The sequence below is a fragment of the Artibeus jamaicensis genome, unplaced genomic scaffold (assembly GCF_021234435.1).
Source record: "Artibeus jamaicensis isolate MK-2021 breed Jamaican fruit bat unplaced genomic scaffold, CSHL_Jam_final contig_471, whole genome shotgun sequence".
NCBI lineage: Eukaryota > Metazoa > Chordata > Mammalia > Chiroptera > Phyllostomidae > Artibeus > Artibeus jamaicensis.
In genome coordinates this window covers 2156247-2182301 of record NW_026521850.1, presented here as the reverse complement: position 1 = coordinate 2182301, position 26055 = coordinate 2156247, and the positions used below count along the sequence as shown (strand labels likewise).

General features: G+C 63.5%; 2 protein-coding genes across 8 annotated transcripts; both read right to left on the bottom strand.

The window, feature by feature from the left end:
- Positions 1-456: 456 nt before the first annotated feature.
- On the bottom strand, positions 457-18206 carry SNAPC4 (small nuclear RNA activating complex polypeptide 4). 5 transcript variants are annotated; one of them, XM_053667807.1, is made up of 24 exons: positions 18147-18206; positions 17201-17339; positions 16326-16372; positions 15327-15494; positions 15092-15217; positions 14595-14673; positions 14263-14344; positions 13509-13613; positions 13361-13433; positions 12945-13109; positions 10391-10538; positions 10088-10194; positions 9861-9955; positions 8878-8972; positions 8122-8201; positions 7389-7871; positions 6857-6940; positions 6455-6680; positions 5978-6048; positions 5434-5520; positions 4705-4732; positions 2644-4259; positions 1280-1403; positions 457-661 (listed from the first exon to the last, which is right to left on the bottom strand). In XM_053667807.1, the coding sequence occupies exons 2-23, from the start codon at positions 17328-17330 to the stop codon at positions 1287-1289; spliced, it is 4212 nt and encodes a 1403-aa protein (XP_053523782.1). In that variant the 5' UTR covers positions 17331-17339; positions 18147-18206; the 3' UTR covers positions 457-661; positions 1280-1286. The 5 variants fall into 5 exon arrangements, with proteins under 5 accessions (XP_053523782.1, XP_053523781.1, XP_053523780.1 ...); XM_053667806.1 differs by lacking the exon at positions 18147-18206 and adding an exon at positions 18042-18138 and having other exon boundaries at positions 17201-17343; XM_053667805.1 differs by lacking the exon at positions 18147-18206 and adding an exon at positions 18042-18138.
- Positions 18207-19666: 1460 nt separating this feature from the next.
- Positions 19667-25991, bottom strand: ENTR1 (endosome associated trafficking regulator 1). 3 transcript variants are annotated; one of them, XM_037127653.2, is made up of 10 exons: positions 25747-25989; positions 25409-25558; positions 24669-24737; positions 23854-23969; positions 23215-23619; positions 22583-22656; positions 21894-22005; positions 21578-21640; positions 21182-21321; positions 19667-20661 (listed from the first exon to the last, which is right to left on the bottom strand). In XM_037127653.2, the coding sequence occupies exons 1-10, from the start codon at positions 25814-25816 to the stop codon at positions 20565-20567; spliced, it is 1296 nt and encodes a 431-aa protein (XP_036983548.2). In that variant the 5' UTR covers positions 25817-25989; the 3' UTR covers positions 19667-20564. The 3 variants fall into 3 exon arrangements, with proteins under 3 accessions (XP_036983548.2, XP_036983549.2, XP_036983550.2); XM_037127654.2 differs by lacking the exon at positions 25409-25558 and having other exon boundaries at positions 25747-25988; XM_037127655.2 differs by lacking the exon at positions 19667-20661 and having other exon boundaries at positions 21202-21379; positions 25747-25991.
- Positions 25992-26055: the final 64 nt, after the last annotated feature.

Below are 26055 nucleotides of genomic sequence, written 5' to 3'. Positions count from 1 at the left end.
TCCTGTTTCTGGGCCGGAAACTTTCAATAATAAACCAGGGAAATCAGTGAACTGGCCCCGAGTTCGGACGGGGACCACAGCCATGGAGGCTATAAATGGAACCTCCCGGGACGGGTGGGCTGGCAGCTGCTGGGACTCGGTCTTCTGCTAATGCAGCTGCCCAAAGGGAAGGAGTGCCTCGTGGGGCCGCCTGGTCGGCCTGTGTGGTCCAGAAGGCAGAGGAAGTGGGTCCCCTTGTCCGAGGTGGCACCCAGAGGGCTGGCTGGCAGCCACAGTGCTTCTTGTGAAAAAGCTTCTGCTCCTTTACCCGCCCCTCTGCAGAGGCCAGGGTGCAGGGGCTCCAAGGACCCCAGGGCCCAGCCGGCCAGCTGCCAGCACGGCCAGGGGAGGCCGGATCCCCCACTTGCTGCCCCGTGAGTCTGGGTGAGACCACAAGATCCAGTGGTTTGCTTTTTAATAAAAAAATAATGCATTTATTAATTCTTTGAAATATTCCAATTTGTACTTGGGGAGCAGCTGAGCCCCGACAGCATGGTCACTGTTGGCAGAACCCTGGCCCTGGCCACCGTCTCCTGTGGGGTGGGGGGTGGCCCGCTGGTCCAGCAGGGCCCTGTCTCCTGGTGGCAGCAACAGTGGCAACAGCGGCAGGCTCCGGGTGGCCCTGGAACACAAGCCCAGTCCAATGACCCCAGCCACACACCCGAGCAGCACGTGAGCCAGAGGGTGGGCTGCCACAACGGGCACCCCCAGAGCGCTCACCTCTCCCCAGTCCACCCTCCAGGACCTGCAGCCTCGCAGTCCACGCTGCTCAGAGAAGCCTCCTGCCTTTGGGGACTTACTAGCCACTCAGGTCTTGGGGTCATGATGACAGTTGGTGCCCAGAACCTCCCCAGCACCTGCAGTCTGACCCCGGGGACCCAGCAGCAAAGAGCCTTGTGCCTGCCCTCACGGGTTCATATTCACGGGGTAGAGAATGCACGGGGCGGGGGCATGTGTCCCGAGACAGACGGACACCAGGACGGACAAGCGGTGTCTCCTCGGGAGGGAGCCAGGGAGCCTCTCTGAGGAGCTGCCCATCAAGCGGGCGGCAGGGAGAAGGGCGCAGGGCAGAGGGGCAGCAGGGAGGAAGGGCCGGACACCGGGTGCGGAAGCTGAGTTGGCGGCCCTCCACCCAGGAGCCTTCCAGCCTGTGGGCACACCTGCTGGGCACCATGACACCTCCTCTGAGCCCCCAGGCTCCAGGCCCCCAGCCGGCCCAGCCACAGCCACTCCCACGCACCTGCTGCTCACAGCAGCCTCCTCCGCTTCCGGACGTGCTGCCCGTGCCTCGTCCTGAGCACGTCCAAGTCCTCACAGCAGTCTGGGTGGGAGGGGGCGGAGCCCTCACCAGGGCCTGGGGCCCCCTGAAACAAAGTCCGGGTGGGGGGACAAGAGTGACCCTCCAGGATGGCAGGGTCAGGGGCGGTGAGGAGCACGAGGGTCAGGCCTAGGGACCTGTGGACACCAAACCCCAGCCCCGGGACAGGTGGCTCCCAACCTGCACTGAGGCCCAGCAGCCAAGCCACCGCAGGCTGGGCCTGGTGACCCCACGCAGGGGCCAGACAAGGAACAGGAGGGGCCACGCATGGGCTCGGGCAACCTCCTGCCTCCCCTGTAAACCCCAAGCCCTTTGGAAGCCCCAGGTGCCAGCCCGAGTCCTGGGCCAGTCAGGTCAGCAGGATAGTGACCGAGGACACATGGTAAGTGGAGAGGCTGCACACAGGAGTCTCCCATCTGGGGTCCAGCTGTGTCGCCACTGCTGGTCGGCCCTGGGACCCCCTGGCGAGGCCCGTGGAGAGGGAGGTGATGTCCCCAGCAGCCCAGACTGGACCCCGCCTGTAGGGAGGGTGGCACAGCCCTTGGCCACACCCCCACCTCCCAGGTGTCCTCTAGCCTGGGGCCATGCCGCTCCGTGTGGGGCAGGTGAGACTGCACTGGCTGCTGGGATACACCTGTGAAGACCCCGGGTGGCCTCCCTGACCGGCCAGAGTCTGAAGCGGCCCAGGTGTCCTGCTCGGCCCCAGACAACGGGGACGGAGGTGGGGGAGGCCTTGCTGGAGAGTCCAGGGTGCCCCCAGCCATGAAGGACCGAGACCCTGCCCCCTCCATTTCTATCCGGTTTCTCACGGAGACACGGACACAGCTTTGCCCCACGGCTCAGAGTGCCCTGCTGAGGTGGATGGAGGCAGAGCCGGCCCCGAGGGGCTCAGTGGCACAGAAGTGCAGGGGCAGACATGAAGCCACCCAGGAGTGGGGTGTGTGTGCGTGGGGGGCACGGAGTCCCAGAGTATGTTCTCCCTCAGACCGAGCACGGGGCTGGAAGCCCCAGGAGGGGCGAGGGTCCCCCCAAGTCAGAAGCGAGGTTCCTTCCTCCCGGTGGCCGCAGTGGCCACAGGGGAGGCGCCTTCTGCACACGGGTTACACGCAGCCGACAGGCTGGCAGCCGGCTTCCCCTCTTGGGAAACCAGCCGCCGCTCAGGCCGCCACTTCCACCTGTGCTGTTCCCACCCCCACCCCACCTCTGGGCAGGCCACATGCAGGCAGACGGGGGCACCACAGGGGGCGCAGGGACAGGGGAAAGGCACTGTGCCTGGGGCCACCTGCCTGGACAGGGGCTGTGGCCGCTGGCCCAGCCAGGGGACCACAGCTGCCGATGGACTCCAGCTCCTCCGGGTCCTGGTCCTCGCTCTCAGAGTCGGCCCTCGCGGCCGCCGACAGCGTGGTGGGCACGCCGGGTGGAGACAGGGTGGCCAGGAGTGCGGGCAGGGTGAAGGCTGCCAGGAAGCGGGCCTTCAGCAGCAGGTAGGCCGGGCTGCCCTGCAGCTGCCTCCGCACGCGTCCCAGCGAGGCCTGCACCCCGCCGGGCCCCAGGGAGGCGGCTCTGTGCTCCAGGGCCTGCTTGTGGAGCAGGAGGTGGGACAGCGCCCGCAGGTTGCACAGGGCGGGCGGCTGGTAGGGCAGCCTGCTGCGCAGCGGGGGCACACATACCCCTCGCAGCCCCCCCAGCCACTCCCGCACAGCTACCTCACTCTCCTGGGAGAGGAGGCCTAGCTGCAGGCCCCCCTTCTCAGGCCCGGGCTGGGCTGCGGGGGGCCTCTCTAAGCCCACAGGCGCCCCGGTCTCTCCGGGCTCTGATGGAGACGCCAGTGTCCCCCCCAGGCCAGCTCCACCGTGCAGAGGCAGCTGGCTGGCGCAGGGAGCCTCCGCCCCAGGGGGACTGGCCAGGACCGCAGCCTGTGCGGCTGTGTCGCCAGCCACGCCCACTTCTCCAGAGGAAGAGTGTCCCTCAGGAGCACGGGCCACGTCACCATCCACTTCAGCAGAGATCTGGGGTGGCAGAAGGGTGGTGAGGTCTGTCTTGGAGGGAGGGGCTGACTCTCTGTCCATGTCGGTGGGGCACTGGCCTGCCCGAGTCTCAGTCAACAAGAGTGATGGAGCTGGCAGCCCTTTGGGGTCAGAGGTCCCTGCTGGCCCAGGAAGGCCCACAAGGGATGGCACTGGCACAGAGAGCAGCCCCTGGGCCGTGAGCACCCAGGTGACAGGCAGAGGGGTGCTGGCTGCCACCTGGGGTCCACCCCTGTGGGCTCCTAGAGCTGGCATCAGGCTGAGGGGCTGGATGGGCAGTTGAATGGGGCTGGGGGCTGCAGGCAGAAAGGGCAGCGCCTCAGGCAGGCCCTGCTTCCTGGACGTGGCAGGGGCCTGAGATTGTCCGAGACCGTTCACAGGGGCCAGGCTGGAACCCAGATGGGGGGCCCTGGAGGTGGCTGTGACCTTCGCATCCTCCAAGGAGACAGCAGCAGAGGCCGTGGGTTGCAGGACAGGCAGCCCCTTGTCCGAGGCTGAGGCCCGGGAGCCTGAAGGACTCAGACTGGCCGCTGCAGGAGCCCCAGGCTCAGACAGCACAGAGTTGGCAACAGCTGGGGCTGGGGGGCCCTGGGAGGCCAGCGGCAGATGGGCCTGGAGGACCACAGGCGAGGAGACCAGCAGCTGGGGCGGGAGGACCACGGGGCCCTGGGCAGCCTTGCTAGCTCGGGCCTCCCGCAGCCGCTTCTCCCGAAGCAGCTCAGACACAGTCTTGGGCTTGGGCCGGGGGCCGCTTGGGGCTGACGGGGGCGCCTGAGACGCGGACTCGGCCCGGCATGTCTGCAGCCCCCCACTCCCTCCGTGGCCAGCGCTCTTCTTGGCAGCTTCTCGGGCTGGCCCGCTGCTCGGGAGGCGGCCTGAGGGAGGACAGCACATACCGGTGAGGGCCAGGTACTGGGCCCTAGGCAGCTGGCCCCGACTCCCTTAGGGAGGCCTCTGCAGGGTGGCTGCCGGGGTGTGGGAGCAGGAGCCGGGCATTCAGGCCCGGGGGCTCATCTGTTCCCTAAACCTTGAACAGCTTCACGCCGATCGCCCACCCACCACCCCTCAGGACTCAGGCAGGATTCTGGGTGAGGGCAGACTGGGGCCGACCCGGAAGAGGCCCTGCCGCCAGGCCTGTGCTAGGGAGGCCCCGGGCTCCCCTGTCCCCTGCTGTGCTCACAGAGGAGCCCCAGGGACTGGCACCCCCACCCCCAGCCCAGGCCAGCCGGGCTCTTGTTCCTCTTGTGGGACTCCCAGTCGGGGACAGGTCTGGCCTCTCCCCACTGGACAAAACGGCCGAGAGGAAGGGAGAGGCAGTACCTGGGGGGTCCTGGGCGCTCGAGGGGGCCTGGAAAGGAAGGGAGGGAGTCAGCGCCTCAGGGAGAGGCCGGGCCCGGAGCCCTTTCCCACCACTGCCGCCAAGACCACGGCTCACCCCCCGTCCACTCAGGGGCGAGGCCTGACCCCCCGAACCAGCCCTGCATGCGACTCAGAGGCGTGGCTCTGCCCGCTCCAGGCCCCAGACCCCTCTCTGGAGGCAGCTCCACCCACAGGTGAGCTGGGAGCACTCTGCCTGATGGGTCTGGGCTGGTCTGCAGGGGAGGCAGCGTGAGGGGGCACGGCCCTGGGGCCTGGACGGGGCGCCTTGGGCCACATTTAGTGCTCGGACCTTTCTGTGGTCTCCTCCAGTGACCAGGCTCAGGACACAGCCCTTTGGGGACGGACCTCACAGGCTCAGCCACCTGCACCAAGCGTCTCCACCCAGCAGGGGAGGGTCAGAGCCTCGGGGTGCTGGGAGCTGGCGGCCAGGGTGTGAGGTGTCTCGGCCCCAGGGCTCGCCTGTGAGCCCTCGGAGCTCCCAACCTCCCCAGGCGGTAGCAGGCCCCTCCTGAGCCTGGCCCGGGAATCCTCTTTTCCCTGGAAAGAGCTGGCGTGCCTTACTTCCTGTCTGGGCCGCCGCCACCTACACTCAGCACTGCCTGGGAGATGGGAGGGAAGGGTGGCCGGCACCGGGCCAGCCCATGCCTGGCTCTCACCCCTGCTTCTCACCTGAGCGCCCACCCTCGGCAGGGTGGGCAGCTGGGCCCTCCTCTCTCGAACGACCTCCATGCAGCCGGTGGTGTCGATCTGGAAGAGCTGAAGGACGCATGGGGAACACGTGTGACATATGCATGATAAAACAGGTGACACCAGGCCCTTCCCTGCTCTGAGGCTGCCCCCGCCCCGCCCCGCAGCCCTTCAAGGGCCAAGATGACACAGGTGTGCAGTGGGCCTTGGGCCGGCCCTGAGCACAGACCATCTCAGCAGTGGGTCTGAAGTGCAGGCTGGAGCCCAGCACAGCTCCACAGCCTTCCCGGCCCCACGCGGACCCTCAGGACAGAGTTCCCACCTCACCGAGTCAGCTGCCAGGAGGCCCCAGGCCTCACCAGCCCCGCCCCTTCCAGGACCAGGGTTTGCAGACCGGGGCAGGGACACTGCCACTAGGAGTTGTCAGCTACTGAGACTGTTTTCAAGGACCCCGCACTGTGGCAAGGCACCCCCCCCCCCAACTCGCAGACCCACAAGGGGCTCGAGTTTGGCAGAGGAGCCTCACCTGAATAAAGAGGGTGAACACTGGGGTGCTGGCCAGGCGGGCGTTCTGCAGCTGTGCCTGGATGCTGTCAGCTGTGGGGACAAGGGCATGGTGCACACTGGCCCCAGTGACCACATCTCTCTCCCGGAGGCCTGAGAGATCTGGAAACTGAGTGCCAGGCAGGGAGCCCCGAAGAATCTCAAATCCAGCTGCCACCATGCTCGACCCAGGAGGCCAGGGCCAGAGGATAGGCTGGCATGGACAGACCCTCCGCTCTGCCTCCGGGGACCGGCACTCCCCTGAACGAGCGCCCAGGAAGGTGCCCTGCTGAAACCCAGGTATCGGCTCACTTCCCAAACTGACCACTGTGTGCCAAGTAGGACAACAGGGGCTAAACCCAACGCCCACCCTCCAGCAGATGCCCTTCTAGAGGAGCAAGCACGTGTCAGCTGGTCAACCCGTGTCTCCACAGCGGGCTTTGGGGCCCCAGGGCAGTACCTCGGGTGCTCACGGAGGACCTCCGGGGAGTGCAGGGCGGGGCGACGTCACCCACCCACGGGCTCACGGCCATCAGCAGCCGGCGCTCGAGGAGCCTCCTCTGTAGGGCGTGTCCCCGGTGCCGCCGCCGCCACAGCCCCTGCACACGGGGCCTGGCCGTGATGCTGCCACCAGGGGCGGTCCCCTGGGGCGAACCCAACAGGCACGGCTGCTTCAGCCTCTCCTCCTGTGGGGAAGGCACATCATGAGCCCTGCCCTCACTGCCCCGCCCCCCACCCCCGTGTGTGGGAACGGGGTGCAGAACGGGGTGCCCGACCAGGACGGGAGTGGGGAGGGGTGGTGGTGTGCACGGCCGGGGCAGGAGGGCGAGGTGGGCGGACGGCGGACAAAGCAGGCCCTCACCGGTGTCCGGCACCGGGTGGCTGTGCTGGCCCTGAGCGCCTGCAGTACGGTCTCCAGGGATTCCTTCGGCACACGCTGCCTGCCCTGAGAACAGAGGGCAGGGCTGCAGGGTGCGGAGCCAAGCCAGCAAGCCCACCTCCTCGCCCAGGCTGGGGCTGCTGCCCCTCCTCTCCCTTCCTGCCCCTGCCTGCTCGGCAGAAATGCCTCAGAAAGGGCACAGGGCCAAGTGCCCTCAGCAGCTCTCCCCACGAGGCTGTCTCGGCAGACGAGCCGGAGGATGGGGCTGCCACCCTGGGCCCCGATGCGGGTGGGCCAGGAGCGAGTGCGGAAGGAGCAGCGACCAGCAACCGGGGGGTGGGGGTGGGGGTGGGGGTGTGGGGGTGTGGGTGGGCTGCTGCTCCATCCCCCCCAGACAAGCTGGCACCAGGTCAGGCCAGCCCCTGTCCTGAGGGCTGGCCTTGGTGGCTGCGAGCAGCAGCGTCCAGCCCCTTCCCCCGCCTGCCAGGGTCGGGTGCCCCGGGGCCATGCCCACCTCGTCTGTGGACCCCTTGGAGCTCGCCGGGGCCAAGTCTGCACAGCGTGGGTGCCCGGTGCCTCCTGGGCCGTTCGTGCTGTGGGTCCCGGACAGGGCCTGTGCCCGGCCTGCCTGCTCCGTGTTCCTGGCCCCACCTCGGGCCACATCGGGCACCTTGAGAGGGCTGGGCAAGGCAGCCAAGCGTCCGGGGCGGCCCCCTGCCCCTGCCGCTCTCGGGCCGCGGCCACCCTGCCTGGCAGGGACCCACAGGGCCATGTCCGGCACGGTGTGCAGTGCTGATGGCGGTGCCTGGCCGTCCTCCTGGACATCTGGCATTTCCTCCCGCTCCAAGTTGCCAATGTCCTTGCTGTCCTCACTGTCCCCACTGTCCTCGCTGCTGCTGTCCCCGCTGTCCTGGCTGCTGCTGTCCTCACTGGTGGAGCTCCACCGCACACTGCGAAGGCGCCGCCGCCGCCGCCTCCTGCCCTGCCGCCGCCTCTTCTGCGGAGAAAGGACTGCTGGAGGCCTTGGCGGCCTGGCTGGGCTGTGGGGCACACGGGCACCGCCGGGGCAGAGCGTGGTCCTGCCCGGCAAGAGGCTCGTTCTCCCGCCCGCTCTGGGCAGGGCTGCGGCCCCCAGGCCCATCTCTCTGCCCCTCGCCTACCCGAGGGGGCGCCCTCTCCTCTCCGCCCTGATCCCTCATCCCACCACACACAGGCAGTGCCTTGATGGACGTCCAGGGAGGCCTCACCCTGACCATGACTTTCCACTTGCTCAGACACTGAGAGCCTGTCCGGTGCGGGAGTTCAGAAGCTATTTTTGCCCAGTGACCTACAAAGCAAAACCACACAGAGGCCGCTTCACCCTCTTCGATGGCACGAGCTCTCCAGCCTGGGAAAGGCCCTGCTGCGAGAGGCGTTGCCTCCCCAGAAGCCAGGAGCCGCCCCCTCGGCGTGAGGTTCCTGCTCCTGAGTCTGACGAGCTTCGGCACCAAGTTAAAAGAGCTCAGTTCAATCACCCAAGTGATTCAATGTAAAAAGCAGCCATGCCCTGGCTGGTGAGGCTCAGGGGACTGAGCGTCGGCCTGCAAACCAAAGGGCCGCCAGTTCGAGTCCCAGTCCCGGCACATGCCTGGGTTGCCGGCCAGGTCCCCAGTAGGGGGGGCAACCAACTAATCGATGCATGTCTCATACATCGTTGTTTCTCTTCCTCTTTCTCCCTCCCCCCTTTCTCTAAAAGTAAATGAATAAAATCTTTAAAAAATAAAAATAAAAAGCAGCCTCCCCAAGAAAAGCAACCTGCACGGACAGCAAGGCCGTCAGCTCCGAGCAGAGCACATTTGATGACCTTCCCTCCCTCCCCTCCTCCCCCTCCGCTTCTGAGTCTCCCCCAGGAGCGCAGGTCAGTCGGCACCAGGGAAGACCCTGCTACCCGCCCAGAGACGGCGCCTTGCAAGGGTGCGGCACTTGGGGGGCAGCCCTGTGTGGCCGCCCCGGTAACAACTTACCGACACCGTGTTTCTCTATTAACTCAATTAGCTTCTCCTCTTCTTTTGAATTCCATCGTCCCTTTTTCAAGCTGAAATGTAACTTTCTGAGATATCTGAAAATGATGTGAAAACAAACAGACATTGTTATTTTTTGAAAGAGAGAGAGTGAGCACACTTGTTGGCACACTTATTGATGCTTCACTGGTTGACTCTTACATGTGCCCTGACGGGGATTGAACCTGCAACTTTGACACGTGGGGACGACACTCTATCCACTGAGCTTCCAGGCTGGAGCTCAGATGCACTTTTTAAAAAATATATTTTATTGATGATACTATTAGTTGTCCCATTTTCCCCCCTTCCTTCCCCTCCACCCTGCACACCCACTCCCCCCACATTCCCCCCCTTTAGTTCATGTCCATGTGTCATAGTTCTTTAGCTTTTGTATTTCCCCTACTATTCTTGCCCTCCCCCTGTCTATTTTCTCCCCACCGTCTACGCTACTCATTCTCTGTACCTTCCCCCCCTTCTCCTCCCCCCACTCCCCTGATGCTAACCCTCCGTGTGATCTCCATTTCTGTGGTTCTGTTCCTGTTCTGTTGTTTGCTTAGTTTGTTTTTGTTTTAGGTGTGATTGTTAATAATTACGAGTTTGCTGCCTTTTTACTGTATGTATTTTTTTACCTTCTTTTTCTTAGATAAGTCCCTTTAACATTTCATATAATAAAGGCTTGGTGATGACGAACTGCTTGAACTTGACCTTATCTGAGAAGCACTTTATCAGATGTGCATTTCTGATGCTAGAACGGCTGGCTGTCCCCTTCTGTCCACGGTATGGCATCAAAAGTACAGGCGAGCCCCCCAGAAACAGAGATGACCTGGACTTTGACAGACGCCCCCGGGCTGCCTCCCTGAGCGCCACACCCCCCCAGGGCACTGACACCTGGAGTTCCGGTCCTTGTGCAAACTAATCCGGTGAAGGAGGAGGGGGCGGTGACTCACCGGTCTCGGCACTGGGCATCGCTCCTCCCAGGCACCTCTTCCCGGATTTTAAACCAGTCCTGCTCCCCATATTTGGCAACTGCTTGAAGCAACTTCTGCAGGAAGGGACACAGAGACAGCGACCCCCCACCTGTAACTCAGTCTATGTAAGGGGACGGCGCGGGCCCGCCCAGGGGTCCGGGTGCACTTCCCAGGAACAGACGGTTCTCCCAGGTCCCCGTACCCACCGCGTCTTCCTCGGGGGCCCAGAGGCCCTTTCGGAGGCTGGGGTCCAAGCTCTTGGTCCAGCGGTAGGTGAGCTGCATGGAGTCTCTCCCTTCCATGTAGTAGACAACTGGGGGCGGAGGAGCCTGGTGAGCCCAGCACCCCTGGCTCACCCAGGAAGGGCCGGTTCTAACTTCGGAGGATGGGGCCGGGACCCGGGCCAACAGGCCCCACCCTTCTTCCTCCAGCCCACCCCACTCAGGAACTGCCCAGCCCACCCCTGACCTCGTGCAGTAGGGGCTCGGGCCGAGGGCGCCAGGACTCACTCCTGCGGTAGGGGATGTGGCTGCCCACACGCATCTCCTGCACCAGCTGGGTCAGCATGCGGTCCTCCTCCTCCGTCCACTCCCTGCGCCGCAGGGCCTTGCTGTGCTGCTGGTACTTCTGCAGGCACTGGAAGGCGCTGCGGCTGGTCTTCCAAAACCAAAGCGAACGCTGTCACTGGGTGCCCGCTCGCACGCACAGGGGCGTCCAGGGCACAGGTGGGTCGCAGGCGCCCATGCACTGATGGGGACAGCCAGCGCACCCCACGATGGAGACAGACGTACACAGAAAGTCGCTCAGAAGGAGTCACAACCACCCTCAGTTATGTGACGCCGAGACCACACTCGGCCTCCAGCACTCGAGGAACCGTCCAGCCCTGCCCGCCTGGCACACGCACCCCGGGCCTCGTGGCCGGCAGGGCGGCTGCAGCTCGGGTGCCCGCCAGCTGCTCGCTAGGACTGGCCGCCTTCTCACACCGATGCCAGAGGCCCGGCCCCAAGAGCAAGAGCAAGAGCTGACGAGCCAGGCTGCACCACAGTGCCGAGAGCTGGAGGCAGCCCTCGGACTGGGAGGAGGTGTCCGCAAAGGGCCACCGCCCAGACGTACGAGCATCTTAACACTCAACGGTACGAAGCCACCTGCCTTGGAAACGGCCCAGTGACCCCAGACGCCTCACAAGAGACGCTGTGTGGACGACGAGCAAGCGCACGAGAGGCTCCGCGTCGTGTGGCGAGGGCTGCGCACGTTACAGCAGTGGGCACTGCCGCCCGCCGCCCGCACGGCTGCCCCAGAGCGCCGCCCCCACTGGCACTGGCGCTCGGGGCGCAGCAGGGGCCTGGCCCGGCTCCTCAGGATGCAGGCGGGGCAGCCACTTCGGAGGACGGTCTGGCGGCCTCCTACAGAGCCGACTGTGCTCCGGCCATGCGACCCGGCCGCCGTGCTCTGTGGTGTTTGCCCAGAGAAACCGCACTCACGTCCACGTGGGAGACCTGCACCCGTGCGGTCACGGCAGCTCCGTGCATAACAGATGGACCCCAGACGCCACCAGGACGCCCTTCCACGTGTGGTGGGTGGCAAACAGGGTCCATTCAGCCAGTGGGATGTCGCTCAGCACGGAAAAGACACGCACTGGTGGCCACAAGGAGACCCCGAGGAACCTGATGTGCGTGTGACTAAGTGACAGAAGCCAACTGACGAGGCCACGCCATGCGTGACTGCAGCTTGGAGACGTCCCGGGAAAGGCTCGGCAGTGGGTACAGGGACGAGAGTGGACACAGGTCATCAGACCTTTGTCCAAACACACAGAGCGCACAGTGCCACAGTGACCCTGATGCCCACAGGTGACGGTGTTGTGTCAGTGCGGGTCCGTCTTTGGTTTAAAAGCAAACCTGCCCTGGCTGGTGAAGCTCAGTGGACTGAGCACCAGCCTGTGGACCCAAGGGTCGCCGGTTCGATTCCTAGTCACGGTACAGGCCTGGGTTGTGGGCCGAGTCCCCAGTGGGGGGCGCACAAGAAGCAACCACACACTGTTTCCCTCTTTCTCTCTTTCTCCCTCGCTTACCCCGGTCTAAAACTAAATAAGTAAATGAAGTCTTAAAGAACAGCTTTCAACAACAAAACTAATAGAACGAACACGTAGAATAACTTTAAAGGGTGATTTGCCACATTAACAAAACTGTAAATCGTGCACCAAACCGCAGGAGAAAACACCTTTCCACCGCAGCCAGGTGCGGGCCGAGCCACACCACCGCCAGCCACCTGAGCACTGAGCTCCCCGCCCAGATTCAGCGACACGGCAGACACGCCAGCGGCGGCTCTGCTGCGGCCTCCCAGGGGCCCAGAGCAGGCCGCGCGCGTCTGTGTGCGGCCCGGGGAGGTCACCCGGGTGCGCTGCAGCCTGGTGCTCAGCCACGAGAGTGACAGGTGGAAAAACCGGTGTCACAGACCACATTCTCAGGTCTCAAGTCAGTAAAATTCAAACTAAAGAGCAAGAAAGAGTCCGAGAAACCCAACTACTTGAAAGCAAGAACGCACTCCTACACGAGCTAAGGTCTCAAGAGGCGGTGAGTCTGAGCTTAGGAGAAATTCAGGAAGAGACCGTCTCCCACCCAGCTGCCGTCAGAGAAGCGGCCTCCAACGCCAGTGCTGTCTGGGCCAGAGGCTGAGAGCTCAGTTCTCGCCTCAGGGAAAGCGAACGGCAACGAAGAACCCAACAGAAGCTAGAAAAAGCTTTTCAAATACCCCCAAAATAAGCTCCCCTGAGCTCAATGGGCGCGGAGGGAAGGAAGGACAGGGACAGGAAGGGACGGCGCCGGGCGGGACTCTGACTGGCCTCGAGGACCCGCACGTGGAAGGCATGCGCACCCTCAGGGGGCCCTGGGGCCTGAGAAGCATGGAGGGGTCACCCTGCCTGAGGGCCACACACTCGAAAGCAGCCAGACAAGATCCTGAAGGCTCCAGGCCACAGGTCCCCGCTGTGGTGAGACCCGAAGCCCGTGAGGTCCCCAAAGCCACCCTGGGGCCCGTGCCCTGGGGCGCTGCAGGCCCGAGCCTTACCCCCAGCTCCTCGGCGATCTTCTGCCAGTGCAGGTGGCCGTGCCTGGCCGCGACGGCCTTCAGCTGCTCCACCTCCTGCCCAGTCCACTCCTGCTTATTGATGCTGGGGTGCTCCCAGTTCTGCCAGAACTTCCGGATCTCCTCTGCGCTGCGGCCGCCTTCAAACTGCACGGAGAGCACTGTCACTGGCGGCCAGCAGCGGGCCCGCAGGGGTGCAGCAGCTTTGTCCGGGTGTCAGGACACGTGCAGCCAAGCCCCCGGGCGGGGCTCTGAGTGCCGGGCCTCCTCTGCCACCGCCCTCTCTGCAAGGCCCCGAACCAGCAGGGAGGCCCACGAGGCTGCTGGCCAGGGCTGGACACGCGCCACACCGCAGGGGTCGGGGAGGGTCTGGCGGCCGCGGAGCGCGCCCGACTCACGTTGACGTTGGAGATCTTCTCCCAGTCGTGGCTGTCCAGTCTGCTCCCCAGCAAGGCCGCCTCCTGGAGCTGGCTGCAGCGGCAAGGGCGCTGGTCAGGCTGCCCCGCCCCCGAGCCCGACCACCCTCCCCGGGCGTCCCCCGCTCACTTGATGTCCTGGATCTCCTTCTCCGCCTCCCGTATCTGCGTCTCCAGGACCCGCTTCTCCGCCACACTCGAGGCCCGGCTCTGTTTCTGCTGCAGGTACTCAAGCCTGTGGGCAGGGCAGAGGTGCCGGGGTGACCTGTGGGGGGCCCTGGGGTCGGCCGGCCTTTCCACAGATGCTGAGCCCACACGGCGCGGGTCACAGCGCCAGCACAGCGGCAAGGGCACCGACCGGGAGCCTTGCTTGGACCCCGACCCCGAGGACGAGCTTGCCTCCCGGAGCAGCCTTAGCTTCTTTGCCCACATGGGACTTGGGACACTCCCTCCGGCCATCACTGACGTCTTCTCCCTTGTGCCCAGTGACAAGGCTGGGCCTAAAGCCCACACTTGCCCACTTCCAGCGCAGCTCGGAGAAGACCCACCTCTCCCGCAGCCCGAGGAGGGCCGGGGCCCGCCCACCCCTGTGCCAAACCCTGACACCGACATCCAGCACAGGGCAGTGGTGGCTGCTGGGAACCCTGGCCGACCACAGGCGCTGTGGCCGGAGAGACTGATGCAGTCGGACCACTGAACGTGGCAGACGGGCCAACCCTGTGACACACGGGACCTCTGTGCCGCTGCCCCCTCAGACACAGTTCGGGGACCCGCCCTCCCACTGCAGCAGGGGACCTGGCAGGAAAGAGGGGGCGCACCGAGCCTCTGCCAGCCCAGGTGCCAACGGAAGGCCGCCTCTGCGGCCACCCCAGACTCAGACTCACTTCAGGAACTTGGGCTGAAGCAGGCGCTGCAGGCGGTCGCTCACCACCGACTTCCTGAGCAAGGCCTTCTCCCAGCTCTTCCCTGAGGACAGATGGCAGCTGGGCAGGGGGCACACGGGCCAGTGGCCCCGGGACCCTCACCCGCCATGAACTCCAACTTCCAAGCAAAGTCAGAGGAAACGGAGAGCAAACAACCCCTTTGGGCCCGTGGCGGACTGCGCTCCGCATGGGGGGGCGTCCCAGCAGCTGAGGCCTGGGAGGGGGCTGTGGGGACCGGCACACGCCCGGGGAGAGCGGCGGGGGGCCTCCGCGGTGCCGAGCACAGCCCTTACATTTGGTCACCAGGAGCTCCGAGAAGGTCTTGATGCCCTGGGCGGCCTTCTCCCTCGCGTCCTCGTTGGCAGGAGGCCCCTGTCAGAGGACTCGGCGTCACCAGAGGGCCAGGGTAGACTCAGGACCCTCCCCTCAGCCTCCCGAGTGGCCTGGCCACCTGGACCCAGAGTGGCTGCTGGGGCACCGCCCACCTGGCAGAGGTTGACGAGGAGGGGCGGCTGCCGTTGGCAGCGCAGGCCCGGCACCGTCAGGGCCGGACAAGGCTGCCAAGCTGGCACCCACGCCACCTCGAGAGGACATGCGCCCATGTCCCGGGGCCCATCTGTGCAGTGGAAGTCAGCTGGCCCTGTTCCAGTGGTGGAGAGCTTAACTTCCACCACGGGGTCCGAGAGAGTTTGGGGGTGTCGGAGAATATTACCCCGAAGACCGAGAGAGGTTCTGACAGCAGGCTGTGGGGACATGAGCCCTCCCCGAGCCTGCCTGCCCCGAGACTCACCACTCCGGTGACCTTGTCCTTGAAGTAGGGCTTCAGGAAGTGCCCGATGTACAGGTTCAGGGGCAGGCTCTTGCCATCCTTCACCTTGGGGCCTTTGGATCCTGCCAGGTCCCACATGACTTCTTCCTGTGGACACAAGGGGGCCCTGTGGGCCGGGCAGACTCTCCTTGTGGAGAAGGGACCCGGCCCCAGGAGGCCTGGCCGTGGGGGTCCTTGGGGCAGGACCCCGTCCTACCTGCTGTTCCCGGTTCTGGGCCAGCAGCAGGCTGACCTCCGCCAGCTTCTCCTGGATGACCTCCTGGTAGACCATGTTCAGCTGCAAGCACGTCTCTGGGTCTTCGGGGAGCACCTTCTCCTTGGGGTCGTCCTCCTCATTGCTGGCTCCACCCCACCTTTCTTCTTCCTGGTCACACGTGGCAGGCTGCAGGTGAGGAAGTGGGGCACACAAACGCTCCCCGTCCTCAGGGCCCTGGTGGTGCGGCCAGCCTTTGAGCCTGCGGCACAGCCTCTATACCAGCGAGACCACCCACGGCGAGATGCGGAATTCCACAGAGTGTACCCTTTCCCTCATCGAAAACGGAGAGACTCAATTTCTAGGAATTGGGGTGGGGAGGCATGAGGAAATGAGCAGTTTCACTTTTTACAACGGGCGCTTCTGTAAAAATTGGACTCTGTGACACGCCCGTGGGACTTCCGTCATTGGCAGGTGACAGCTAGCTGCAGCGCACCCAGAACCAGAAAGTGGGAATGAGCCACACTCATCGGAAGGCTGTGTGTCTGTGCAGCTGCAGTCGGCCCACAGCAGGGCTGCCGGCCCTGCAGATGGGAGGCGGAGAAACTAAAGAAATCTATGGAAATTCTCGCAAGTTACAGAAAACCCCAAAGTAATCAGGAAACAGTTAACGGTCACTGGCCGGGGTGACTTCCGGCCAAGAGTTGTCCTAAGCACCATGTACAGACTGCGCGAGCGAGGCACAGAGGTGAGGGCGGCCTCCGACTGCACTCTGAGTGTGGCGCCACGTCGAGACACACGCGACCTCGGGCAAGCGAGGCGGGAGGAGCCCCAGCCCAGCGACAGGAGTCACTCGGTTTCAATGGTGAGCACGCTGACGTGCCATCTCTAACAACACACACACGTGGCTTTCGTGTCGCAGGAACACCGACACTGACTCAAAGCACACCCCCTCCCGCAGGCTGCCTGTCACGGGGCACAGCCAGCCTGGCCCGTAGTTACCGAGAGTGGGGGGCTGGCAGCATCCGAGTCCTCGCCAGGCAGCGAATCTGTGGGGACACAAGCAGACCACTGTGACTGTGACAGAAACAGGTGGCTGGTGAGGGGACACCCTGGCATTGAGGGGCCAGCCAGCGGCGCAGCACACGGCCCACCTGCTGGGCAGGTGCAGGTGAGCAAAGGGCTGAGAGACCTCCATGCAAGACTCGCATGGCTGGGCCTTGCCTCCCAGCACATGGAGGCAGAGAAGCTTGCACTGACCAGACAGGCTGGTGCTGGACTGGGGGCGGGGCCAGCGAGAAAGAGAAGACGGGGGCCTCACATGAAGCACCCCAGGAACTCAGAGAACAGAGACCTTGGAGACAGGCCAGGGAGGAGACAGGCGCCCAGGCCTTGGCGGGGCCAAAAACCGGGACAAATTGGCCTAAAAGGTGGGAAACCCGGGGAACCCCGGGGAACCCCGGACAGCAGGCAAGCCTCCAGTGGGAGTTGTGTGAGGGCACTCAGGCCCCGGGGCAGCACAAAGGGTGTGGGGGTGGGCAGAATGTGAGCTTGAACAGCAGGAGACCCTGAAGGAGGGGTCTGGATGAGCCCAAGGAAGAGGGTGGAGGGCGGGGCTCGGGCATGGTAGATGTCCAGGCGTGAGACTGGCTGAGCCCTGGGGGCCTGTCTCAGGACAGCGGGAATGCGGAAGCCACCATGGGGCAGGACACTCATGAGTCCAGCAGGGCTGGGGCAGGTGAAGAAGGGACAGCAGGACACCGTCCGAGGTGTGGAGATGGCCGGGTCCCCGCAGTAGCAGGGTCACGTGGCAGACAGGCACTGAAGGCAGAGCGGCTACTCCGCACCCTGGAGGAGGCCACAGCCCGGGAGCCTACCTGCCTCAGAATCCGAGTCAAGACTTGATTCCGAGACCTCCACGTTGATGCTTGAGGAGCTGGGATCCAAAATCCTTTCCAGCTCTTTTATCTCCTGTGTTATTTTCTCTCTTTCCGCGTCTACGTCCATGGCTTCCACCTGCCTCCAAAACACGTCACCAGAGGTTAGAAACCGCGGTGTGTGGGTGCCCCCCCATGTGCTGGTTTGCAGGAGTTGCCAGGAGCCTGGCCAACGCACAGACTCAGTTTCTAGAGACATGAGGGCCTGGGCTGGGCCATGCCACCCTCCACGCCCCACAGACTCTGCTCTCTACCATCAGGTGCTGGAGCCACCTGCATGGGTCTGGCCTGCCAAAGGCTGAGGGAGAAATGGACTCCAACGTGGCCCAACTGCCTGGTGCCTTCCCACAAGCACACCTCCAAAGAGCTGGTCACCCAGAGCAAAAAGGGCAGGGAGTGGTGACAGTCGGGTGGACAAGGCCATTGGCCACAGCCGGATGCACAGAGGGTAGGGTTCGCTGTGGGTCCTGCCCGGGCCCAGCAGCTAGAACAGCGCCTGTCGCGAACGACACTGCGCGGACGCCTGCGAAGGGAACCGGAGCCCTGGTCTGGGAATCTGGAAGTGGGCGGAGGCTGGGCAGAGAAACGGGAGACTAAGACAGGGGCAGGGAAACAGCCAGAGAAGCCCAGCCCAGACCCTGGGGCCAAAAACAGGTGAGAGGAACAGCGTCCCAGCCCTCGGCATGGCCTTTCCCGTCGGAGACCGACGGGGACAGAGCAGCCAGCCTTGGGGCAGCCCCCGTCCCTGCACCCAGCGACGGGTTACACCTGAAATGCTTACGGACGGAACTCAGCTGGGAGCCAGCCAGGGCCGCGGGCCGGCAGCACGCAAGCTCGCCACCCTCTCCTACCTCCCCGCCCCGGGCCTGAGGAGCCAAGCCCTCACCACACCCTCCCCGAGGACAGCACCGCCGCCACAGCCCCCCGCTTCCGGCAGCCGCGCGACTGGGGCCCCGCGGACCGGAAGTCCCGCCTCCGCGAGCGCGGGGCACGCCGGGGACAGACCCTAGGCGGGGAGGGAGGGGATACTGCCCCCGCGCGGCCGCCCCCGGCACTGCCCGCGTGCGCATGCCTCCTGGTCGGATAGCTTGAGGGCTGGGACCAAGAGCCATGCGGCGGGAGACCCCAGCAGGTACCTCCTGCTCTCCGTTCTTCTCTGTGAGTTGGATCCAGGGTTTCGGTTGAGACACCAGTGAGGAAACCTGCCAAGTGTCTGCTGGGTCTCTGCCCACCTGCACGCCCCGCAGGGTCACTGCCCCAACTGTGTGTGCGGGGTGTCTTTTTTTTTCTCTTTAAAATGGAATGCTTCAAGCCCTGGCTGGTATAGCTCAGTGGATTGAGCGTGGGCTAGGAACCAAAGGCCCGCGGTTTGATTCCCAGTCAGGACATATGCCTGGGATGCGAGCCAGGTCCCCAGTGGGGGATGTGTGAGAGGCAACCACACATTGGTGTTTCTCTCCCTCTTTCTCCTTCCCTTCCCCATCTAAAACCCTTCCCCTCAAAAAAATAAATGGAACATCTCATGATTTTGCATGCCCTGTTTTGTTGTTTCCATGTTATCTGTGCAGGTGAAGTGAGCTGGGGGGGGGCAAGTCTCCATGAGCAGGACCGCTGCCCCCAAAGCAGCCGGCAGGCCCTCCCATGGGGCAGCCAAAAGGGAGCACCAGAAGGGCAGAGCCGTGCAGCAGCTGGCACAGCTGCGAACCTGCCACGGGGCAGCAACCGGGGGGCAGAGGTGGGAGGTCAGCAACATGTTCAGAGCTGTTACTGGGCAGCAGTTCAGACGACACACAAAAAATAAGAGAACCGTGCAATAAAGCCTGTGTCCGTCCCGCCCTCTGCCGCACAGAGCATTCAGAGGGCACAAAAGCCGGGAGGGCAGGGGTGTACTGGGTGGCCACCCTGTTTCAGCCCAGCCTGGTGACCAGTTGAGTGTTCCCCAGCCCCAAACAGTGATGTGCCCCACCAGTAGGCCCTGCCTGAGGCCCCCGCCCCTGGGGCAGCCCCAAGCACCCCCCCAGTTCTCAGAGCAGGTGTGCAGTCACCCCGACGGGAACCACATCCAGCACTTCCTGTTGTCCCAGACGGGCAGAACCCGCTTCTACCAGCCAGAGCACGGGTGGGCCTGGGGTTCCAGGCTGGTCTCTGGAAGGCTCTCCCCGTGGTTAGGATCAGAGGTCTGACAGTTTAATCACCTTTTGAAAACTCAGCCACACGGCCTCCTGGAACACAGACCGAAATCCATCTGTCTGAGCCACCCCGGACTCTGCAGGCAGGGGCTGCACGCTGATGCGTCAGCACAAATCTCCCATGAGGACAAGGACGAGGCTGGGGCCCTGGTGTCGGGGGACAGCCTTCTGGCTCCCAAGCATAACAGCTAAGTCAGAAAAAAAGGGACATGCCACGTGAGTTTTAGAGTTTATTAAGAAAGCTGTCCGTCTGAACGGGAGGAAAAGTTTGCTTTGAAAATAACATCTACAGGAAGACAGCCAGGAAGGCGCAGAGGGCACCGCGTGCCCCGACATCAGGAAGCAGCTGGAAAGGCAGCCGGGGAGGCCTCGTGCCAACCGGCCCAGAGATGCTCTGCGTGGCCGCCGGACTCCTGGGCTCTGAGCTTTACCAAAGGCCACGTGGAATGTGTGTCCAAACTGTCCGGCCAAAACCACTTTTTCAAACCTAAAGGCCCCAAAAAGTGTGTATCTAGGTGGCTTCACAGTTCGGAACCGGTACCGAGAGTTTGGTCCCTGAGGCAGAGCAGCAGCGTCCACCACGTGGGGCGCCCCACTCAGGCCGCCACCTGCAGGGCCCCTCCCCTGCCACGAAGGCTGCGTCACTGGGCTGAGCCGGGGAGGCACTGCGATGGCAAAAAGGCACAAGTCCCTGTCCAAGACGGTGATTTGAACTTTGGCTCATTTATAGTGTTTTTCTTCGCTTGAAAACTCAAGGAGGATCAACTGAACTTATCTTACAACGAATGTTCTGGAATCAAGACAGAAGACCCACATCACAGAACCGCTGTTTCCATTTTCAGTAACTTTAAAAAACCAGCAGCGCGTGTAAAGATGTCTCCCAGCCACGGAGCCCGCAGCTGGGAGCTCCCCAAGGACGCGCTGCGCAGAAGCCGCAGGTGCGACCCCGCGAGGAGCGCTCCTTGTGGCAGCTGGTGAACAATACTGTTCTGGGTCGCGAAATTGGTATCTTGTGATAAGTGTTTTTACTGAGAAGAGTGCAAATTTAAAGACACAGTGGCATTTCAAAATCCAGTCAGTAGTGATTTCAGAATGTAAACAGAGCTAGAGGCTTCTCAAGACTCCGCCTCCTCCTCGATTTCAGAAATTCTGTCTATAGATTTAAGGATTTCAGCAACAAGGTTCAGCGTTTCAGCTCCAGAAAGCAGCTGCCTAAAACGAGAACATCGAAGTCACGGACCGTTTTCACGTCATCGGAGAGAACAGAGGGCCCGAGCAAAGGCGGCCCAGGCACTCGAGGTCCTGGCTCTGCCCCGCAGCGGCCCTCGCCTTGCCGTCGGCAGCACGGGCGCCTCATGCCCTCAAGAACCTTTGCTGTGGTCACTGCTGCCTCGCAGTGCCCAGCCGGGGGACACAGATGTGGGGCCTAAGACGCCACTGCTGTCTCCCAGGGGCTCTCCCCGCAAGGGCACCATGTCAGGGCCCCGGAGGAGCCAACTCAAAGTGGGGGGAGTGGGGGAGCTGGGATGCGCCTTGACACCCACACCACCGGGACAAGCGTCACCGTGTGGAAGGTTTGAGCCGCCGGCCCTGTGCAACTCTGTGGCGTCAGGGCTCACAGAACCCTTGGCGCACCGGTCCTGAGCTCTGCCACCAGAGGCGGCGGCAGCCGGCTCACAGTCTGAAACTCGGTGTGCACAGAGCCCTTCCCTGCCCCGCGACCGACACTCACTTTATGGAGGCGTGCGCACTGCTCATGACCATGCGGAGGTTCTGCAGGGCCACGTCCGTGTTCTGCTTCACCACCGCCAGGCTGGCGCCCTGGCCTGAGCGCAGGGCTTCGTTCTCACGCTGGAAGCTGGAGACCTGCGCCTGGGGCAGGGTGCACGGCCATCCATTCAGAACGTCCACAGCAGACAGGCAGCGTCCCCTAAAGCCAACGTGGCGCCTCGGAAGGAGGGGCCTGGCCCCGACAGCAGGGCTGCTTCCTAACGGGGGCTCCCCAGGCCTCCCCCTTGTCTCGGCCTGTCCTGGAACCTAAGCTCGATAATGAGATTTGTGTGCGAGTGCAGGCCACAGCCCCGGGGACCTTCCTCCCAACACGTGACACTTGAGACCTTCTCGTTACCTGGAGCAAGCTTATTTCCTGTTTCAGCTTCATGACGTGACTTTCGGCCTTCACTGCACGTTTCTGTCACCAGAGACGATAACAGGTGTCAGATAGCCCCTGACACGGTCCTGTGAACCCATGCCCTCACCACACCCTGCCCTGCCCCACCAGCAGGCCCACCCCCCCACAATCCTACGGCCACTGTGAGGGCCCCTGCTCGCTGACGGCTTCTGGGACCTCTGGGGTGCAGCGGCGGTCCAGCTGAGGGACACACCCGAGGCTCCACACCCCCAGTGCGCCTCCCGCCCCAGCAGGGGGCCACCCCGGTACTCACAGTCATCAGCTCCAGGTTCTGCTCCACCTGCTGAACTACAGACTCCAGGTCATGGTAGTCACTTTCCTCCTTGATCATTTTGGCTTCCAATTTCCGCTCAAGTGTCCTCACCCTTGTTGAAGAACACACCCGCGTCACTAACAATGCGTGGGCCTAATTCTGGGACCACTGCTAACAGGCACTCCGATCAGATCGCCCCCACAAAGGTCCCAAGGGCCCACTGATCCGGAACGAACCGCATTCAGGAAGGCAGCTGCAAGGTGACCTCCTCTGCAGGGTCTGGACCAGTGTCAGCCACAGGCCCCGCAGGGTGTCTGCCAGCCCACTGCTCTGTCCTCGGTGTGGCAGACTTGGGACAGTGTCTCAGATACCCCGGGGCCCAGTGGGTGGCTCAGTCGGTTAGAGTGCTGTCCCGTGAGCCGAGGCCATGAGTTCCACCCCCCAGTCGGGCGCATGCGACCAGGGAGGGCACCAACCAACGAGGGCAACAGCACATCGGTGCTTCTCTCCTCTCCCTTCTATAATCAAAATACCAAGTAGAAAAGGACCGCTTTGACACAAGAAGGGTCTGACTCCAAGGACCGACTCGGACTAGAACAGAATGCAGACTCGGGCTGATGGGCACGTTCCCACCTGCGCACGGCCGTGAGCGCCCGAGTTCCCAACCGCAGCTCTGACCCGAGGCTTACATCTCGGTCTGCGTCTCGGAGAAGCTCTGCACCTCGGTCAGCTTTCTCCTCAGCTTGGAGTTCTCGTCCTTCAGCTGCAGGGGAGGAGACCGGTGTCAGAGCCTCGGTGTGTCTCCTCCAGACGGGTTTGCTCTTCTGCAACCCACCCTGGGACCCCCTGGAGAACAGAAACACTCTGGAGCCAGCCCACTACCCCCTGCGGAGATGCCAGGTGTAAGGCGACCAGGACCTACGGTCACAGACTCCCGATTTCACTCATGTCACTCTTCTCTTAGGCCATTGTAATATCTGGAAAAATTTACCCAAAATGCATGGCCAGACACCCAAGCCGACGACCGCGGGAGCGGACCGGCCCTGTGGCTGTGCAGCAGCCCTCAGGGGGTCTGTCTCCCTCCACTTTGTTATGGCTGGGTTGGTCCTGCACGGGTCGCACATTTCACTGGCTCTGTTGGCTGGTCAGCCCGGGTAAGCCTGCCACACGGCGACGCGATGGCAGGCTGCTGCACCAGAAACTGACTTGTTCTGGAGCCAAAACCTGGGTCCCAAGGACACCAGGAGGCCCCAGGTGTTCTCTGGGGATGCCGCTCAGACATGGGCCTTTCCCGGGGCGCCAGCACGCAGCCCCCACTTACTGCTTCATAGCTTATCTGCAGCGTCCGAAGGTGCCTGTCCCCCAGAGACTCTCCGTGGGCTGCGAAGTCTGCGCTGGGGCTCCCCGCGGGAGAGACACGACAGTCGGAGTCGCTCAGCGTCCACGGGGGCAGGGACTCGGGGCCCGCTAGCTCCGAGGGGCTGGAGAAGAAGGAGATATACGTGCTGCAGGGCGATGCACTGGCCACGTCCCGCGAGGACAAGGTCTGCTCCACAGTGGACGGCAGGTAGGCCCCGGTCCACCCGGCCTCGTCCTCATCGTCATCCAGGAGGTCACCGGCCCCCGTCGGGTCTTCGAAAAACGGCTGCTGGTATTCCAGGCTGAAGCCCATGGGCTGGGAGGTTGGGGAGCCACCATCGATTCCCAGTGATTGCCTCTTGGCTTCCTGAAGGACACGGTGGGGGGGGGGCGGGGGCAAGGCTCAGACTGGAGGCTCCATCTGCTCAGGAGGACAGGGGGAGCCAGGAGGGACGCCCACGACTTCCCCATCAGCATCAGCAGCTGCCTCGCTGCCCCCGGCCTCGGCCTTCTGCCCGACCTCCCCGGAGGAACACCACGAATTGAGAGTCCTGCTCTGTGGATCTGTGTAAAGTCACCGCAAGTCACTCCTGAGAACTACCTTCGAGTACAATCTGCTGTTGGCTGTGTCCTCTTTCGACAGGCTGAGGTTCTTGGTTTTCAGAAACTCTTTAAAGGAGAATGGGTTTGCCTCTTCGAGATCTCCAAGTTTATCATCTGAAACAATGTCAACCGTCCCATACACAAAGTCTCCTGAAGGGTGTCAGAGGGGGGCTCCCCTGTTCGTTTCTCTCTCCAGGACACAACCCTAAATTGGGAATGCCACCCTGGACACTGAACCCCAACTCAGTGACACCAGGAAGTGAGAAAGCAGGCCCCTGAAACGAGCCACTTTCTTATCTTCCCTTTCTCTCCATCCCTGCCCCGCCCCCAGTGGTTCTCAAGCTCCAGGCTGGGCACGGAGGCCATCCAGGTGGGGGATGCTCCAGCACTCCCACAGCTTGGTCCCAGCTTCAGAGGCCCCGCCTTCACCCTCACAACTCCCCCACCCACTTCCCTCCTCCATTTCTTCCTTCCCGCTCTCTCACTACCTAGTCAGGCTTCAGCCTGTTCAGTCCACTAGTCATCTGAGTGGGGCAGCCAGCCTTGTATGGAGTTGGCTCTTAGGATTCCAGCCCTTGCTGTCTCTTGGACCCCCAGGAGTGACTTCCCACCTTCTTGCCCTCCCTCCTGTCTCAGGTTGTACCCTCTTCCCTTCTACCCTGGGGTCAAGATTGAAAGGGTAAATTCTATTCCCACCAGCTCTGCTAGCTACAGGTACAGAGGCCTACACTGTCAGGGGGCAGCCCCACCCCAGGCACCGGCCTGGCACCGAGAAGTGGACTGACAGAGAGAAAGCGTTACTGAAGCTTTTACCTCCAAAAGGCGTCTCCTGGGCTCCCAATGGACCTTGCTTGGTGCCCTTCCCTTTTCCATAGACAAAATCTGCAAAGAGAAAGCGTCACCCCCATGATCCTGGGGAGCCTTGGTGACCACAGCTTTCCCTGATGCAGGCTCCACTCCAGGGCTTCTCACAGCCTGGGAGGCCTTTCAAGTATGACCCCCGCTTATGCCCTGGAGACAGTCTGCCTTCCAGGGGCCCTGGCCCCTGTTATTCGGAAAAAGCTCCAGCAAGTTCTGATGCTCAGTGGAGCTGTGCGTGTACCCCGTCTGGGGCATCTCCTGAATGCCTCCAGGGGCTGCCACCAGCTCTGGGCCCCAAGGTGACCACCTGAACACGCCCTGCACAACCTGGCTGGTGAGTAAGGCGGCCTCTTGAGCAGAAAGAATGAACTGGCACAGGCCGCAGCCCAGCTGCAGCCGTTTCCAGGCATGCCTCCGGATGAAGGCTTCCTGCCCTCCCTCCAGCACCCAGAAGTACACTTCCATTCGGGCACTTGCCACCCTAGGAAGGAACTGTCTGTCTGGGAGGAAGGGTCTCCCCAAGACAAGACTGTGAGTTCCGAGCGGCAGGATGCTCTCCACCTTTGTATTCTCAGTGCCCGGCACACAGTGGCGCTCAGCGGTCACCGCTGGGTCGAGGGGTGAGTCAGTGCTACGGCAGAGCTACCGACAGGTAGTGCCAGGACCCGGGGGCCCTGAGGCTTGTCTCTCACCTGTGTCTCCCACGGAAGCTAGCACCGGACTAGGCACGTAGCACATAAACGTCGGCCGAATGCCGACGAAGTGGGAGTCCGGGTCCCTGCCATGGGGGCGCTCACAGTCTAGCTGGGGGAGACAAGACCGGCGCTCATAGAACGCTGCAGCTGGAATAACAATGAGAGCGACTTCACTGCGCGCCGCAGAGCGCTCTGCGGGGCGGCCTCACCTGTACCTCCGTGCGACCCGCGGGGCCGGCGCCCAGACCCCACCTGGGCGCAGGCCCGGAGCCTGGGGCGCCTGCCTTGGGCTCCCTCCCCGCCACCCACCCCGACCCACCCTCCCGGCCGCTCACCCTCCGGAATGACGAGGCTGCGGGCTCGGGACAGCGGGGTGACGCCCGGGCGGCGCGCGTAGCCCGCCATCGCCGCCGGGCCGGGGACGTGGGCCCTCCCTAGCCCGGCAGCGGCGGTTCCATGGCTCCTGCTCCGCCCCGGCCGCGGCCAGAGTCCCCCGCCCCGTCGCCCGCCGCTCGGCCACCGCTCCGAGCCTCTCGCTGCGGCTTCTGCTCTGAGCACCGGAAACGGGCGCCGGAACGCCGACGGCCGGCGCCGGCGGGGGCGGGGCGCAGAAGGCGGCTCCGGAAGTGACGGCAGAAGCGGTG

Excerpts from the sequence above, each read along its gene's own strand:
- SNAPC4 (XM_037127767.2), bottom strand. The coding sequence starts at position 17,459 with ATGTCTCTAGAAACTGAGTCTGTGCGTTGGCCAGGCTCCTGGCAACTC. Across the intron at positions 10,539-12,944 it reads AGATCGCCGAGGAGCTGGGG|ACCAGCCGCAGCGCCTTCCA; the intron begins GTAAGGCTCGGG and ends TGGTTTTGGAAG. Across the intron at positions 5,521-5,977 it reads TGTTCACCCTCTTTATTCAG|CTCTTCCAGATCGACACCAC; the intron begins GTGAGGCTCCTC and ends TGCGTCCTTCAG.
- ENTR1 (XM_037127653.2), bottom strand. The coding sequence starts at position 25,816 with ATGGCGGGCTACGCGCGCCGCCCGGGCGTCACCCCGCTGTCCCGAGCC. Across the intron at positions 25,559-25,746 it reads CAGCCTCGTCATTCCGGAGG|CTGCAGCGTTCTATGAGCGC; the intron begins GTGAGCGGCCGG and ends TTGTTATTCCAG. Across the intron at positions 21,322-21,577 it reads AGGAAATAAGCTTGCTCCAG|GCGCAGGTCTCCAGCTTCCA; the intron begins GTAACGAGAAGG and ends ACCCTGCCCCAG.